This window comes from Hydra viridissima, unplaced genomic scaffold, assembly GCF_058129835.1.
Source record: "Hydra viridissima isolate aposymbiotic clone 2 unplaced genomic scaffold, HvirCarnegie_v1 scaffold_7, whole genome shotgun sequence".
Lineage (NCBI taxonomy): Eukaryota > Metazoa > Cnidaria > Hydrozoa > Anthoathecata > Hydridae > Hydra > Hydra viridissima.
The window spans coordinates 11,208,412-11,225,608 of record NW_028324306.1 but is presented as its reverse complement, the minus strand read 5'-3'; the positions used below and the strand labels follow the sequence as shown (position 1 = coordinate 11,225,608).

Below are 17,197 nucleotides of genomic sequence, written 5' to 3'. Positions count from 1 at the left end.
AAATTGACATTCTATAATCTTAAGATACTTAGAATTTCACTTTTCTTTAAATGATAATGTTATAGAGTTTTATTCTAAAAGTAATATTTATTGAGGCTAAGAATTGGATTAGAATCATTTTCCAAATTCCTAAACTAAAAAAAGTTACTTAGTAACAGCTGAAATGATCAGTATACAATAAGAAACTCGAGCAAAAATTGGACGATATCGAAAATTTTGGAAAAAGAGAAGTAATACTCTGTAAAAACCAGAAGACTTTATTTGGCATCTTTCTAAACCAACCTCAAATTCTATAATAAACATGGAAATACTCAGCTAAACAAAATTTTATTAAGTAGAGTTGTCAGAATGCAAAGCTGCACTTAATCGTCCTTTAATGGGTTTTCTTAGTAAACAGACTTCTTTTATCTTCTCGGAAAAGAAGCTGAGGCGTAACTGGTGAACTAAACGTAAACAACAACAAAGTTGAAATATTTTTAGCTTTCAAAAATGTTGCCTACAAATTCATAAAACTTATCGTAAAACTGGTGTATTTTACTATAATAAAAAGATAAAGTGTATAAAAGTGATACAAATTTTTATTAGAAAAAAAATTTTTTTTACTGAACTAAGCTATGTAAACTTTAGACACTTACTAAAACTATAGTTATAAATAAGTACCTATTAGAAATAAAATAATTTTTTAAAAACTAGTAAAAACTTCAAATGTTTATGTACAATAGTATTCTACTATAGCATATATTAAAAAAAATAATGATTAATTAGTTAAACATAGTTTGGTTATATGAAGCAAAAAAGTAACTATTTGCTTACATAATAGGCAAGAACTTTATAAAAGTACCAGAAATTTATAAAATTACCAGTTCAGATTATCAACTGACAAAGTGATAAGGCAAGATTCAGACATTTTATCAGCTGTTGTTTGTACAACCTAAACACCTTTTTATTAAATTAGGCTTTGCAAGTAGTCAAATCTCTATTTTACTAAAAAAATCTTGATTTTAGAATATATTTTAACTACAAAAACTGTTTACAGAGTTAATAAAATTGCTTAATGTTAAATCTACAAATTAAATATGTTTGGCAAAAATGATGAGCATATATCAGATTTTGTTCGAGCTAAGCAGCAAGAGCGCCAAGAAAGAATACAAGAAAAGAAAAAAGCATCTGCAGCAGTTAAAATTCAAGTCAGTATAATATGCAAATATATACTTATATACTTTATTTATGGACAGTATATTTATATGGTAATTATATTTTTTAGAAAATGTTGAATATTTTTTACTAGGCTGTTGTAAGAATGTTTCTCAGTAAACAAAAACTTTCAAATCAAATAAGGTAGAGTAAATTTTGATTCAGATATAATTTCCTATATCAACAAAGTATTGCACAGAATCAGTCTCATCTAAATAATATTTTATATTAGTTTGTTTTTTTTTTTGTTTTGTTTTTTTTTGTTTTTAATGTAATACTCATATAACATAACTTTTTCTCTGTTATGTTTCTCTATCATTTATCAGTTGTTTTTCTGTTTTTGTAAGAACTGAGTTTGATTCCTTGTTGCAAAATAAGAAGTCTCTAACAGGAATAACAGGTATTTAAGTTTCTTTTAGTCTTAATTTGTATTACATAAAAATGTACAATAGAGTTTAAAAAAGATAAATAACTAGATGATTAAAACTTTTGTATGTTTTGAGTTCTTTCAAAATGAACACAAACTTTTTCAAATTTAAAATAAAAAAGATTTCAACCCTTAATCATATCATACTTTGTTTACTATGTTAAGAAATGTATATAGATATTAAACGTAAGCATTATGTCTTTTTGTTGTAACCTAGCATATTAATTAGTTTTTTGTAAAATTTGCATGAAAATAATTAATAACTACCTTCTTCAGCTATGGCACTATTTTCAAGTGCTCGCAAGTTACTTTTTATATACAAAGATAAGATTGATGAAAAGGTATGTTTGCTGTTATACAGGCATTTTTACTGTAAAGTTTTTAAATATTATTATACATTAGTAAATTGAAAGTTGATAAACGTAATAAGCTGCATTATGCATTATAAGCATTGCACTAGATAGAAATTAATATACTAGTAAATTAAATTTCCACAATAATTTTATTGCACTAGATAGAAATTAATATACTAGTAAATTAAATTTCCACAATAATTTTGACTGGAATTCTGATTAAGGTTGAGCTTTTACCAAAAATATACTAGTAAATCAGCAAAATGATGTCATTAAATTTCAGAAAATATCGATTTTTAAATAATGCTAAAGAATGTTTTAAAATCTTTGAAATAGCATGGACCAATAGATTAAAAATTTGATTACCACTTTCCTATCAATTAAGCTATTGTTATCTTTGCTTTAAAACTGATTCTTTTTGGTTTAGTTTTGTCTGGAAATTTTAAGAAAAAGGTTCTTACTTTCTTGTAATTTATTTGTTGTTGTCTTTATCAATCAATTTGATTTGCCTTCAGGCAAAATGTCACTACACCTTAAACAAAGCAAAAGCAGTTACTTGCAATATATGTGGAAGTACAGTTCAATGCTCATTTTCCTCAATTGAATTGAGTGGCAAATTTGAACCTGACACCCAAGTCAGTTTTCTTGGTGCTACCATGGATGAAAACATTTGCATTTCAAAAAGTGCACTTGCAATCTGTCATTACAAAAATCAGAAAAAAGGCCAAGTTATCTAAAAAAATCCCAATAAAAAATAATCTCCTTGAAAAAGAAATCAAGAAATAGCATCAAAAAGAGTTTTCACTTATCCTTGATAGCAGAACAAGATGGAACAGTCTGTAGATCTGTAGATAGTTCAACGGATACTCAAAGTCGAATGTTCAACTAGAAAATTATTGAAGAATATCTATCTAGGAATTTATTCAAGAAGTGTGTAGCTCAGAAAATCTTGACAAAAATCCACTTTCACTTGAAGAGGCCTAAAAACAACCTCACAAGTCAAACAACGAATTCTACACCAGTGTAAAAGAAATGTTGGTTTGTGATGTGACCGAAAAGAGAGCTACAAGTCTTTAAATTTCACTCAATAACTGGAGATCAACCATTCAATAAGTGTCAAATATTTTTTAGCAATTTTACCAATAATTATGGAAAATTTCAATTTATTTGGTGTTTTACTCGTAAATTTAAGTCGGTAAAAACTCAACCATAATTTTTATGACTAAATATAAATAATTAATTACATTTTTTTTGCATAAAAGAACTTTCCAGATGTGTTAAGTTGTATAAAGCTTCTTGTGCTAATAAGTTAAAAATATGTATATATTTTCAGAGATTTCAACATTTATGTAAAGCTATTTTGATTAACCTTGAAACTAGAAAAGAGCCAAAGGTATTTTATTTTGTTATTAGTTTTTTTGCTCATTTTTATTTCTGATGAGAGTATAACTGTATCTGTTTTCATTTTAGTACTGGTATATGTCAATAATGCTGCTAAAAGATTACACGTCATTATGGCTCTTATCATTAAAAAAAATTTTGTATATATGCTTTAAATTATTAAAAAGTCAAAGTGTAAGTTAAAATCTAATTTTAAGTATTTTCTTCCTTTTTAGTGATTAGTAAATTAATTTTACTTTTTGATGGTTTTAATAATTTCCTTTTCTTTTAGACAAACTGTGGAAAAAATAGGACAAGTCTTTATTTAGCCATGGTTAGTTGTTTTTTAAATTTTATTGATTTCGTTTTGGTTTCCTGACAACCCTATGTAACATGCTCTCAAAATCAGTCGATCTTTACATTATTTGTAGTTCATTTATAGTTCATGAGTCCAAAAAATAACTATTTTATGTATTTGTAAATGTAAATTAGGTTGACTTCACATTTAAACTATAACTTGACTTGACTACAGACATAAAATTTATTCACAGAAACCTATGCTGCATTGTTTTGCGCATTTATTGAAGCTTGTTTAATATTTGGACTCAAACCGCAAGTTTATTTTTTGTTTACTAATCTCAATATCTATCTCTTTAAAGTTCTCCAGAGAATAAAAGATACAATTTGTCAGAATTTATGTCCAATATATTACCTTTGCCATCTGTGTGGAAAATGATAGATTCCTGGAGGGTTAAAATGAATTTTATCATCATTTTTACCCAATATGATTATTGTCAGTCTAATGAGCTCCAGGTAATTTTAAGAGTTTTTTTCTTAGGAATTTTGAAATATCTCTCTTCATCTGGTTTAGTCATGTAAATTCATCAACTGTAAGTTCAGAATTTCAATGTCAGGAGCCTCAATTACTCTGTGTTAAGTAGTGTTCCAATCTGTGGCCTTGAAAGCTGGAAAAACCGGTCAAATACAACAGCTAAAAAATTTTCAAGGACATGATACCTGCATTCTAAAAGCAGTAAATATTTGTCATTTGTCTGCTGAATGATGGTAATAGCACTGGTGTGAATATCAGTTTTGAAACTTATATCAAAACAAAAATCTGACAGCCAGGCTGGAACAACTTTCCATTCAGACAATACTTCAACAGCTAAAATTCCCATGAGCTCACCAGTACTCATGGAAAGTTTAGAAATGGCCAATAGTTTTACTACATTTAAACTTGATATAATAATTGGCATCCATATGTGCTTGATAGAATTTTATTGTCAACATGGGTAATTAGAAGTGTATTTGCTACAAAATTTTCTTGAATCTTTTGGGCTATTGATTTTCTAATTGTTTTTTATGCTCTGCAAATAGTATTAAATCTTTGATGTTAATACCAACAGCTATGAGGACTGGTACAACAATGTGCACACCTTGCACTGATGTAGATTTTGTAAGATCAAGACTAGTAATAAATAAAAAAATGTTAATAACACTGCATAGTTTTGGTGCTAATTCTTTGTTTTGTTTAATTAGAGTTTGAAGAGGGTGTTTTTTTTAATATAATGGCCTTTTTAGTCATTTGCTAATTAACAGCTCATCATCATCATCATCATTTTTTCAATCAACTCAGTCTTGCCTTTTCTGATGTTCTTCTTGTCAATACACTTATTTTTGTTCATGCTCTTGAAATTCTAAATCTTCTGTGCCAATTACAAGTTTCTATATTTCTATTTGGTTTTGTAAAAAATTATATTTGGTTGAATTTTTATAAATCTGTCACAATCATGACATAGCTTATCAAACTTGTTTATCAAATCAATTTCTCATCTTAACTGTCAAATCAATTTCCAATCTTAACTGTCTTAAGGTCAAAGTTGCTTTGTTTGCTCTTTCTGTTTTTACAAAAATGCTAAATCAACAAAATTGTAGTTGCCTTAAGAACAATTGCACACTTTAAGTTTCAATTTTCATAATTCTTTTTTATTTACTATGCACTACAAGTAAGCAAGTATCAATTAGTTTTAAGAAGTAAGGGTATCATGGTCTGAATGATTGGATTTTTTTTTTAAACTACATTTTACCATCAAATCTGGGTGTACGTGAAACATGGGCATGTGTTCTTACAATAAACATGGGTGTGTGTTTCTAATGATAAACATGGGTGTGTGTTTCTTATGATAAATATGGGTGTGTGTTTCTTATGATAAATATGGGTATGAAAAAATTATATTGCCTTAACAGAATGCTTCCTGTAATCATAACATTGTGCAATATTTGCTACTATAAGCATTAATTTTGTTATTAATTTTTAAATTTGTTAGTCATGTGTCATTACAAAATATGGTATGAAAATGATTTAATGTTGTTTAGTTGGTCATGTTCACAGATTCTTCAAATTGGAAAATTTTAAAGATGAAAGGAGGTTATTTATCTACTTGGAGTTCTTTATTTTAAATCTTTGATTTCTCATGTAAACTTTGATATCTCATTTTAAATCATTAATCAAAATCAATTATTAAAACTTGGTTGCGGATATTTATTATGTTCATCAAAGATTTTGACATGTTGAAAATGCTCATTATGTTTATGATAATGGTTGATAAATATGATTATGAACACAAGTTTTATTGTACAGATGAAAATTGCAGTATCATAATATACTTTAAAAAACTTAATATTAAATGTTATGATATTTAGGTGAAAATATTGCTCCCATAATGCATCAGTTATGTATTGGTGTGATGACGGACTTAATATCAAAAGGAATAATAACATCTTTAGAGGTTCTTTTTTAATGTATTTATTATATATTAAGTTTTTAATTGAAATTTATCTTGTTTTTTATATTTACTTCTGACTTTCTATTAAATTTTAAATGTTTGGAAATAGCAATAGAATATGGGATCCTCACTTTACTAATTGTTTAATGCATATTTCATAAATAGTATAATGATATTTCATAGATAAACTTGTTAAGGTATTTTATTCCTAGATCAAAAGTTTGAAATATTATTATTATTTATACAAAAGGCATAATGGACCTTTTTTCCCCCTTTATTTAGCATAATCGACCCAGAAGTAGAAATAGACCATAAAAATATTGTTTTAAAAAAAATGTATGAAAATGTTTTATTTTGAAAGCAAGATAGATTTTAGGAAAAGTATGTTTTTAGCTTTCTAACTGAAGATATGTAACTTTGAAGATTGAACCAATTATGCTAATTTGAGCCCAGTCTACAAAATTAATCAAATATTTAAAACTTGTATTAACTAAATGAATACCTTTCTAATAAGCCCTCAGTTACTTTCCTGACCTTTCTCAATTTTAGTTTCTGTTTCCAAAATTTGCTTTCTGTTTCTACTCTACAAAGTTTAGAACTCCAGATTGATTCCTTAATATTATTAGGTTAAAATAATTTTTTTTCTTTATAGGAATTTTTATTGAATGGATTATGCTGTACTCACATATCATTGAATAATGTAGCTATATCTGCAACTAATACATTATTATCTAGGTTGTTTTTGTTTTGTTTCTTTTTTGTTTGAAAATTATGGTTGGGTTGATTTTATCTTCTTTTTTTTTTTCTTTGAAAAAATTCATTAGTTATCTAATTCATTTACACATTTTAGATCAATGAAGGTTTTGTCTGAAGCTACAGCAACATCTCTGTTCATTATACATGTTCTTTCTATACCAGCATACATATGCCACCTGAATCAAATGGCACCAGAAGTAAGAAAGAACTTTTTCTATACTGAAACTAAAGTAACAAAAACAATTTTTAAAACTTTTAGTATTAGAAACATTAACTGTATCTGTTGTTATGCAGTTTTACTCTGTTTTACTTGGCTTTTGCAGAACAATGCAGTTTTAATGGAAATGTTTCCAACGACCATTCAATACCTTTATAGTGATGAAAATCTAAAACACCTGTGCACCAAACTTGATGCTAATCAATGCCTATGTGTTTTTGGTAGGTTGTAAAGTTTTATATACAAAAGTTAATTTTATGTCCTTTAAAAATAGGTTTTGTTTTTTAACTCTTTGAATCCTTGTTTAGGCAATTTAGTAAATTTCTTTCATCTAAACACCGAGGTAAAGTTTTTTTTTTTTTTTTTTTTTTTTATTTTTTTTTCTCTTTAAAACATTTCAAAGGACCACCTTTGAAAGATTTATCTTAAGTTAAAGTGGCACAAATAACTTATTGGTCCTCTAAAAAGTTATTAAGGTTTAAGTGAGGTGAAAAACTTTTTTTTTGCAGTTGATTTCTTAATTAAAAAAACATTAGGAAAAGCAGAAATTTAAAAAATAAATTTTGTAAAAGCTGAACATAAAAAATAAAAGATGTTGTGAAAAATGATATACATAAGTAAAAATCCTTTTTTAAAAGTACCATAGTATTTGTTATCTTAACTTTAGATTATTTATAATTTAATTTTAGCAGTTCCAAAATGTTAAGTTTCAATTAAAGGTATTTTTTTTTTCTTTTTATAATTAAATGTTAGCAGTTTTAGAATATGAAGTTTCACTTAGAGATGTTTTTTTAAGGGTCTGCTCACCATATCAGTTTTGGTGTGATGAATGCAGTTATTTTGGTTTAATACACACATATACAGTTAACTGCATATCCAGAATGGAGAATATTTCCAAACTGAATGTCACTGACAGTAATATAGTGACAATTTTTTCATTATGATGAGACCAATACTGTGAACATTACGTTTTACTTGTGTGAGCAGTTTAAATTGGTGTTCACCAAAAAGGTGAACATTAATTTAATGATGGAATAATTGAACTTGATGATAAGAAGCAACCCATCTTGGAATGACAGGTTTGGAGCTGTTGTAAAGTTGAACAATATAGAAGAGAATGTTTCACTGCAATTGATTGTCTACCTCTCAGCTCACTTACCATCTCAATATTGAATGTCCAACTGAAGCTGAATTTGAAATAAAGAATCTGGCGCAACAGTTTGTATGCGATACAAGGTACTATCTGCATCAAATGTTAGATACATATGGTGCAAAAGATCTTGCTTTGGTCACTGGAGTCATGTTTAATCCTGGTTACCATGGAAAACCTCTTCAACTATAAAAAGTCTAGGCTAACAGTTATAAAGAGATCATTCTGGAGCATCTGTCAGCATGTGGAATGGCTAACTTGAGGTAGTTGTACAATTGAGTTTTTAATGGCAGTTTTTTGTGAAAATGGTGATTTTCTTTTTAAATGATTTCATTTGATGAAAACCAATTATCAATGACAAAGACCTGGAAAAGGAATGAAGAACTTTCTTCAGGACATCAGAAAAATACGCTGCAGTATCACACAAACACTTTACTTTTCTTCCAGCTCCTACAAAAAGAGCACTATCACTTTCTGTTGCATCTCATGATTCAACTTCATCCAAAGGCAAATCTTCAACTTCAGACAGTCAGCCATTGGTCTAAATCTGTCTAAAGTGAAAAACATGAGTCATCATTTAATGTGTAAATTGATGGTATTTCATTTTTGATAATTATCAGCTTCAACTTGTTAAATTCATTGTGAGCATTATCAAAATTTTTTCCATGTTATAAGTAGATTAAAATCTTCAACACCTGTGAACAAAATGGTGCAATAAATTTAATTTATTGCACCATTTATTGCACCATTTTGTTCACAGGTGTTGATTTCAAAATTAACTGCAGTCATTAACAAAGTGGTAACAAAAGTTGCTTCACCATTCAGCACAACAATATGGTCTGCAGACCCTTAGTTTTTAATGCTGTTGTTGTTATGTTCCATAAACAATCCTTTTTTATTGAATTTTTTGACTGAAATATGCAAGCATAAAACATTGTTTTCAGGTGGTTTTAATTGGACTTTTAAAAAACATTCAGCTGTATGTTGGTAAGCATTTAGGTAATTCAAAATGGCACCCAATTTTTGGGTGGTACAAAGATGTATCCACAAGTCGGTAATTTTTTTTTCTTTTTTTTTAATGAATTCCCTTCTTATTAGTCTTTTCTATTTTATAACAATATTTTGTCTGTTCTATTGTTAAAAAGAACTTTAGATTTCTTTGTATAATGAGTTTTTCTTTTTTTACATAGAGTTTTTTTTTTAGATCATTAAATGATGCTTACATTCATATAATGAAGCAACTCAAAGTCTTATGGCACCAACAGTTAGTGAAGTGTTTTTTTGATAGCTTACCTTCAACCACTGACTTTGAAGCGCTTTTCACCCAAGAAAGTGAGAATCAATCAAAAGGTGCTTAATTTTAAAACTTGTAATAAAGTTAATGTTTATTTTTAAATATTTTTCTTTAATTGTTAGGTGAAACATTTTTTATAATGAAATTAAGTCTTTCATTGTATAAGTTTTTGTGAAAATTTTGTTCAGGTGGTTTGCTTCGAAGAGCCTTCATGAAAACAGTTCAAAAGTCTTCTGATTTTGTTGACTTAAATGAACCACTTGTAATGGATATCTGCACATCATGTGACTTGTATAGAACAATGACTGCCTCATTGCCTCAACTGAAAATGGAAATTGTTGCAGGTTGGTTAAGGTACTTTATCTGAAAATTTAATAGAGATGTAATTTTCAAATCCCATTATATTATTCCCATAATCTACCAAAATTCAAACAAATTTTTATCATTACTTATATTATAGGGAGTTCTGTTATTGAATATAAATTTTTTTCCCCTTTATTTAGCAGATATTTATTAATTTTTAAATATTTGCTAAATAAAGTTAATAGAGTTAAATCTTTATAATTTTTTCAAAATTTTTATCATTATTAAAGTAAAAATAAGTTTTAAATAATATTCTAATTTTTATCATTTTAAATATTAATGGTTTGAATAATAAAATAATTTGGGTCCTCGATATGTACTTAAGTGTAAGATTTGAAAAAAAGGTATTGCACTATTTTTATTAGTTTTCCAATATAAAAATCTGTACTCAGCTATATTTATTGTCAAGTGCTTCTAAAAATGTGATTATAATTTAAAAATCAAGATTTAGTTCAAGTTTATAAAGAATTTAATGTCAAGTTAAAACTTATTTTTAAGTTGAAAATCCTTTTCATTTAAATTATATTGCCTGCTATTTATTAGTTGGTTGTGTACTACTTTCCATATGAAATATGAAGTCTAACAATTTCAAAGACTTTTAATAAAATGCAAAAATTTTACACCAAGACATTTTTTTTCTCTTATTTGGCTTGATTTTCTTCTCTAATAAATAAATGTGATTTTTTTTTTATTTCTATTGCATAATTGGTAATTTGGCTGGTTTTTGATTAACTAGTCAATTAAGTAGTCAATTAAGTGCAAAATCAAGACTTGAAATTTTTTTTTGAAATGGGATGATCTTCTAATTATTTTTCATGCTTTCAATTATGGAAAAGATATCCTTGTGCATCAGTAAAAGATAATATTTTTTTAGCTTTAAGTTTACAAGAGGAGGTGCTTGTGCGCTTGTGGCGATTTGTTTATTCACTTGGGCCTGGTGCAGGGTTGAAAAGCATTCTTAATTATATAACTGGTAACTCTCCTACTCTACCTGCACCATTGTTATCATTACTTGTTTTGTTTTTTGAATGTTCATCTCAGTTAATACCGTAAGTATTGTGTTTGTGATTATTGATTCTTTTTGCTTTGAACTTACCAATTTTCAATTTTTGTTGTTTCATTTGTAATTTAAAAAAAGGTTTGATTGAGTAATCTTCAAATAGCTCTTGTGTTTAAACTACTAAGTGATTAACTTTATTTTTTGAATTGCTGATATTCTTTGTATCGCAAAAAAATAAAATAAAATCTTATTATAGTTCTGGTTTTATTTACCTTTGAACATCATGCAATCAAACCTTTGTTATACTTTAGAAGATTCCAAAAAAACTTTTATATCAAGAAAAGTCTGCGTTGATTTTTATTTTAATACTTTTAATAATTATCAAGTTAAAAGTTTTTGCTTTACCATAAATAGAATTATATTGGTTTATGTTTTAATTGATACCCTTGTGAATCTATTGGGTTTTATTCAGTTTACTTTTTTTACTAAACATTAGTATTTAAGGAAATATTAATTGAAAAAGTCTAAAAAAACAGAACAATTTTCACTACTTTTGTTTTTGACTTTAGTATTCTGGATGACAGTGAATTGTATGAGAAGCAAAAACCATTTACTCTTGATGACCTTGTGAAGTTAGCAGCTTTTTTAAATTCAATGGTTTTTAAACTGATATGGTTGGCACCAGGTAAGTAATTTATTGGTAGAATATTTTTATTAAAAAAATTTATATTATAAAAATATTGGTAAAAACTTCTAGTATCAATTTTAAAAAGTTGTGGTACAACTTTTAAACTTAGCTTTTCTCTAATGTTTTAATATATTTTATATACTTATATACTTAAATAGTAGTTTAAATGCATATTCAAGAAAAATTAAAGTATAAAAGTATCAGTTTTTTTCTGACAAAAAATGCTCTGGTTGTTCATGGGCAGAAACAAAAAAAGTTAAACTAGAAAAGAAAGTTAAACTAGAAAAGAAAGTTAAACCAAAGAGACTTGTCAGCATTTGAAAAAGGAAAAAATTGTGTCTTAAATACATTGAAAATCAATTGACAATTGGTTTCAATTTTAAAAAATGAATGTTCAATATAGAAAATATGGTCCGCAAATATTTATTTACAAGTATCATGGTGACTTTAACTATTTATTTCAACCAGATGTAGCAAGTTCTCATTACTAAATTGGATGGACAAATATGTCAATTACATTAATGAGGAATCCAATCCAATAAAGGCGCTTCAATTATGACCAATTGAGAACTTTTGGTGATATTTGGCTCAAAAGGTTTATGAGGGAGGTTGGCAAGCTTCAAAACTAAAAGAATATGATTTGTAATTTTTTTACAGTAGCTTATAAAAGGTGTCAAAGCAAAACAGATCTTTTGCATATGATGGAATTTTTTCATTAAAAAAACCAACTTTTATTAAAAAATAAATACTTTTTTTAAAAGAAAATTATCACAGTAGTGACAGGTTTTTTAAGTATATGATGATGAGGGTGATGATGACGAGGATGATGATGACAAGGATGATGACGAGGATGATTATAGTGTATCTGTACTGTTGTGCATCTCTACTGTAGCGATTGTTATGACTATTATTGCAACAAGTTATTAATGCAACAATGGTCAGTGTAAAAGTTACACCATATTTGCAAAGTTGTATATGCTTCTTTGGCAAAGTATTTCTTTTATAACTGATTTGAAAAGTCTTATTTGTACCTCTGCATGCTTCTTATTATCTTAGAAGTATTTTTTAAAGTATTGTATAAACATTTGATAAAGAATTTTTAGCAACATCAACAAGTAGTGAAATCCAAGATGGTGACATTAAAAAAGCTGCTCTCCAGTTATTATTGTTGATTCATGATCGCGACTGTAGAAAGCAATTTACTCCAAATAATCACTGGTTGGTGAAGTAAGATGATCATTGTGTGTGTGTTTTTTTTTAATAATCTTACTTTTGAATAAAAATTTGAATTTGTATGAAAAACTATTACACTTTTTTATATTTAAGCATTGTATTTATTTTCCAATCTAGAGAATTAAAAATGAGTCAGTTTCATAATGAGCTTCAAGAAAAAGTTCCAAGAGCATTAGCTGTACTAAAAGATATTCCTCACATTATTCCACATATGGAGGTTCTCTTTATTTGTAATAATTTTTTAATTGAGATCCCTTTTATTATTGAGATCTTTTTTATAAGCTTCCTTTTTCTGTTAATTAAGTTTTTGATTTCAGAGAATGAAAATATTTCACAGTTGGATAAGTGATGATAAAAAATCACTTGGCATAAGTAAAGAATGCTCGCGTCCTTCTGCTCTAATTTCTATAAATAGATCACATTTGTTAGAGGTAATTTTTACTCTCAAACTTGTAACTATCTTCATTGTTTTTTATGTTAAAGCACAAACTTTTTCTGAACTTTTAAGTTTTTTATATTTAAGAACGGTTATGAGCAGTTATGTAGATATACTGGCACACAATTAAAAGGAATCATACGTGTCAAGTTTATAAATGAACAGGTAAGAATGACTTTACTAAAAAAGATAATTTATTAGGCTAACAAGTCATGTGAGTCTTTTATTTCTTTTGTCATTGTAGGGTTTGGATGAGGTTGGAATAGACCAAGATGGTGTTTTTAAGGAATTTTTAGAAGATGTTATATCTAAAGCATTTAATCCAGAGTTAAATTTGTTTAAAGTAAGTATTAATATTTTATATTTTCAGAACTTGAAGTTTACACTTTTTGACATGAAAATATCAAAACATTTCAGTTTTTCCATGCTTTTTTTTTTAATATAAAATCAAACACTTTTCCCAATGTATTTAGTTATCAATCAAAATTAGTTAATCAAATTTTTTTAAATGTTGAGAAATAAAAATTGAGGTCTTTCAAAATGGGATTTTTTAGATGACATGTGGAGAAGATCAACGTTTGTATCCTTCTCCAACATCTTTTCTCCACGAAAATCATTTACAGTTATTTGAATTTGTTGGAAAGATGCTAGGAAAGGCAGTATATGAGGTGATACTTTAGGTTTTCTTTACTTTCATTCATTTGTTCCATCTGTAAGTAGATATTGTGCATAGTACTCAATTCTTATAAATATTCTTATAAATATTTACTCAATTCTTATAAATATTCTTATAAATATTTACTCAATTCTTATAAATATTTAATCTTGTAAGTATCATTTGACTTGAATGTAAAAAAATAATTTAAAACTACTCTTTTGTTTATATAATAACTTTTAAACATTGAAAAATTGTTTCTGTTTGAACTATTTTATAACAGGGTATCTTGGTTGATGTTCCTTTTGCATCTTTTTTTTTAAATTGCATACTGCAACGCAAACATTCTCCCATGTATAGTTCGATTGATGAGCTTCCATCCCTTGATCCTGAGATGTACAAAAACCTAAATTTTATCAAGGTAATAATTAGAAAATAAAATATGGAAAGTTTAAGATTTATTTTCATAAGAAGTGATTTGCATTGTATAATTTTCATTATTTTGTAAATATTTTTTCTTGGATTTGATATCTGTTAAGCTAATTTTCATTAAACAAACGTTCCAGTTTTAACATTGGTTTGTCGTTGTTTTTTTAAATTCAGTTTTTGTATTCAGTTTTTATATTCAGTTTTTATATTCAGTTTTTGTATTCAGTTTTTATATTCACTTTTTATATTTACTTCTTATATTCAGTTTTGATAAAAAGTAACTTTCAGTACTTTTAATCTATGAAACAAAAATTGAAATAAAATTCGCTTGTTAAAATATCTTGTAACTTTTTTGCTTCTCTTCATTAGACTTACAACGGTGATGTCTCTGATTTGGAATTAGTATTTGCTTTTGATGAAGATGTTTTAGGACAGGTGAGCCTTATAATTTACAATTTTCAAATTTTATATATATTTTTTTTGAGAAATCTCAAACAAAAGGTATTTCCAGCATCTTAAAGATTTTATCAAAAATTTTAGAGGGTGACGCATGATTTGAAGCCGGGAGGGAGATTCGCAAGTGTTACTAATTCAAATAAGTAATTTTTTAACTGTTCTTATATATTTCTATTATACTCTAATCTTTCTAAAATATTTCTTCGTATGATGTTTTTTTCCTATAACATTTCTACATGTTTTGTTTACAAATTCTTTTAGCATTTGCATCGATAGAAAACATGAAAAAGTTGTTCAATTATACATAAATTATTATTTTTTTTTTTCCTATGGAAATGACGTTGAATATTCTATTTAGAGTGACATACATTCACTTGATGGCTCGCTACCGCCTTCATACACAAATCAAACAGCAAAAAGCTGCTTTTGTCCAGGGCTTCCGTAGTATTATCTCACAAGAGTGGCTGAGTATTTTTTCGGCACCACAGTTACAGCGTCTAATATCTGGTGACACTGAGAACTTGGATCTCGCTGACCTAAAGTAAATTTTTTTTACTTTGAATAAACTTTAAATAAAATATATTTTGGTTAAAATTTTTTTTTCTGTATCTCTAATGAGTTTAGAAATAACACTCGGTATTATGGCGGCTACCATGCTTCTCACCAAACTATAGTTTGGTTGTGGGATATATTGAACAACGACTTTACATTGCAAGAAAAGAAACTCTTTCTAAAGGTTTCATTACATTTCTTTTTTTAATAGAAGAGGCTTTTTTAATTATTTCAATTTTTCCTTTAAGCGGATCGCAAATATGAAAGATAATTTTTTATTTGACTTTTTGAATGTTTTTTTTTTTAGTTCGTAACAAGCTGCTCCAATCCACCTCTACTAGGTTTCAAACATCTTGAGCCACCGTTTTCTATTCGCTTTGTGGATTCTTCTGATGAAGATGTAAGTTTTCTATTTGCTTTGTGGATTCTTCTGATGAAGATGTAAGTTTCATTACAATTCTACAAAATAAAGATGTAAGGCTTACGGAAAGTCTTATCAATAAGATGTTATGCATTTCCCAGATTTATAAAATAAACATTAAATTAATGCAAAAGTTGTTGTTTGAATTGCTATTTTAGAAGAGTTTTAGTTTATTTATTATAGTATTTCAGTTATCTTAGGACCTTAACAAAGACATCTTTAAAAGTCAAAAGTTATTTTTTTTTTTCATTTTATGATGCTTTTTAAGAAATGTTGTCAGAATTACGAACGAAATATTTTTTTATAAAATTCGTTATTGGTCAGAGTTAGGCGTTTTATAATTGTGACAGATAAAGATGTGTAGGTAAATGTAAGGTTGTGTAGATAAACAATTCACAAAAATCAGTTACATTTGTACTATCTATTACATCATAATTTTAGGATAATGGAGACACCGCAACAAGTATTGTCAGAGGTTTGTTTAATTTACGAAAACGCGGATCTACATCCGCTGCCCGTTTACCAACCAGCTCTACATGCTTCAATTTGTTAAAGCTCCCGTGTTACAAGAAAAAGAGCATACTAAAGGAAAAGTTAAGATATGCGATTAAATCAGGAGCCGGCTTCGAACTATCCTAGTAAATATAGAGTAGCTGTTAATAAGCTTATATTTTTTCTTAACTTATTATTGTGTAATATTTGTTAACTTGATAATCGTGAAATTTTTAAAAATGTTTTGTCTTACCGTTGCAGTTACCATTAATGCTTCTTGCTAATGTTTATTCGATAAACCTAAAGCGAATTCATTAAGCAATGAATTGACTCTTCATTACTAAGTAAATTGGTTTTCAAATGATTTTTTCAAAGCTTTTGTCACAAAAATACCTTAGTATGTTGATGCTTTTTTGAAAATTTGTCTAAACACTATTACGCTCTCCACATTTTTGTCACTTAAAAATTTTCTTATATGAAAACCTGAGGAATGATATGAGCCGCTCAGAAGCCAATGCGGTTAAGTCCAAAACACAAAAATTGAGAAAATTAATGTTTTTTGATACATTAGTTTTCAAAATTCTTGGTTTATTAAGTTAATTAGAAAAGTGTATAAAGTAACCAACGAGTAAATCCTTTAATAAGTAAGAAGATTATTATTTCATCAAAATTTCCAAAAATCAGTATATATCAAAAAATGGACTTAACCGCATTGGCTTCTGAGCGGCTCATATGTAAAAACCTTCATATAGAAAGTACTATATAATTTAAGCTGGAAAGATACTTGATGGTCTAAACTGGAAGCCTGATTTTGTAATCTAAATTGGAAAGCGCTTCATAGCACAAGTTTTTGCATATTTTTTAGAGTTCAAATTGTTAATCGAGTCAAAATGAGCACTTGTTTCATTGGAATCG

At 27.3% G+C, this 17,197-nt stretch overlaps 1 protein-coding gene across 9 annotated transcripts; it reads left to right on the top strand.

Moving 5' to 3' along the window:
* The first annotated feature begins 451 nt into the window (after nucleotides 1-451).
* LOC145184638 (ubiquitin-protein ligase E3B-like) lies at nucleotides 452-16,522 on the top strand. Of its 9 annotated transcripts, none has more exons than XR_016453882.1 (32): nucleotides 452-1,187; nucleotides 1,289-1,338; nucleotides 1,542-1,594; nucleotides 1,898-1,962; nucleotides 3,308-3,367; nucleotides 3,445-3,549; nucleotides 3,647-3,688; nucleotides 5,731-5,782; nucleotides 6,058-6,143; nucleotides 6,793-6,875; nucleotides 6,991-7,093; nucleotides 7,220-7,334; nucleotides 7,422-7,456; nucleotides 7,803-7,832; nucleotides 9,208-9,317; nucleotides 9,468-9,613; nucleotides 9,746-9,901; nucleotides 10,795-10,969; nucleotides 11,490-11,605; nucleotides 12,712-12,835; nucleotides 12,959-13,058; nucleotides 13,159-13,272; nucleotides 13,365-13,442; nucleotides 13,522-13,620; nucleotides 13,832-13,945; nucleotides 14,293-14,353; nucleotides 14,731-14,796; nucleotides 14,902-14,960; nucleotides 15,176-15,358; nucleotides 15,442-15,553; nucleotides 15,677-15,769; nucleotides 16,232-16,522. XR_016453882.1 is itself a non-coding variant. In XM_090092141.1 (32 exons), the coding sequence occupies exons 1-32, from the start codon at nucleotides 1,077-1,079 to the stop codon at nucleotides 16,427-16,429; spliced, it is 3,171 nt and encodes a 1,056-aa protein (XP_089948267.1). In that variant the 5' UTR covers nucleotides 452-1,076; the 3' UTR covers nucleotides 16,430-16,522. The 9 variants fall into 9 exon arrangements, 5 of the variants coding, with proteins under 5 accessions (XP_089948267.1, XP_089948266.1, XP_089948269.1 ...); XR_016453881.1 differs by having other exon boundaries at nucleotides 12,703-12,835; XM_090092141.1 differs by having other exon boundaries at nucleotides 14,216-14,353.
* The last annotated feature ends 675 nt before the right edge of the window (nucleotides 16,523-17,197 follow it).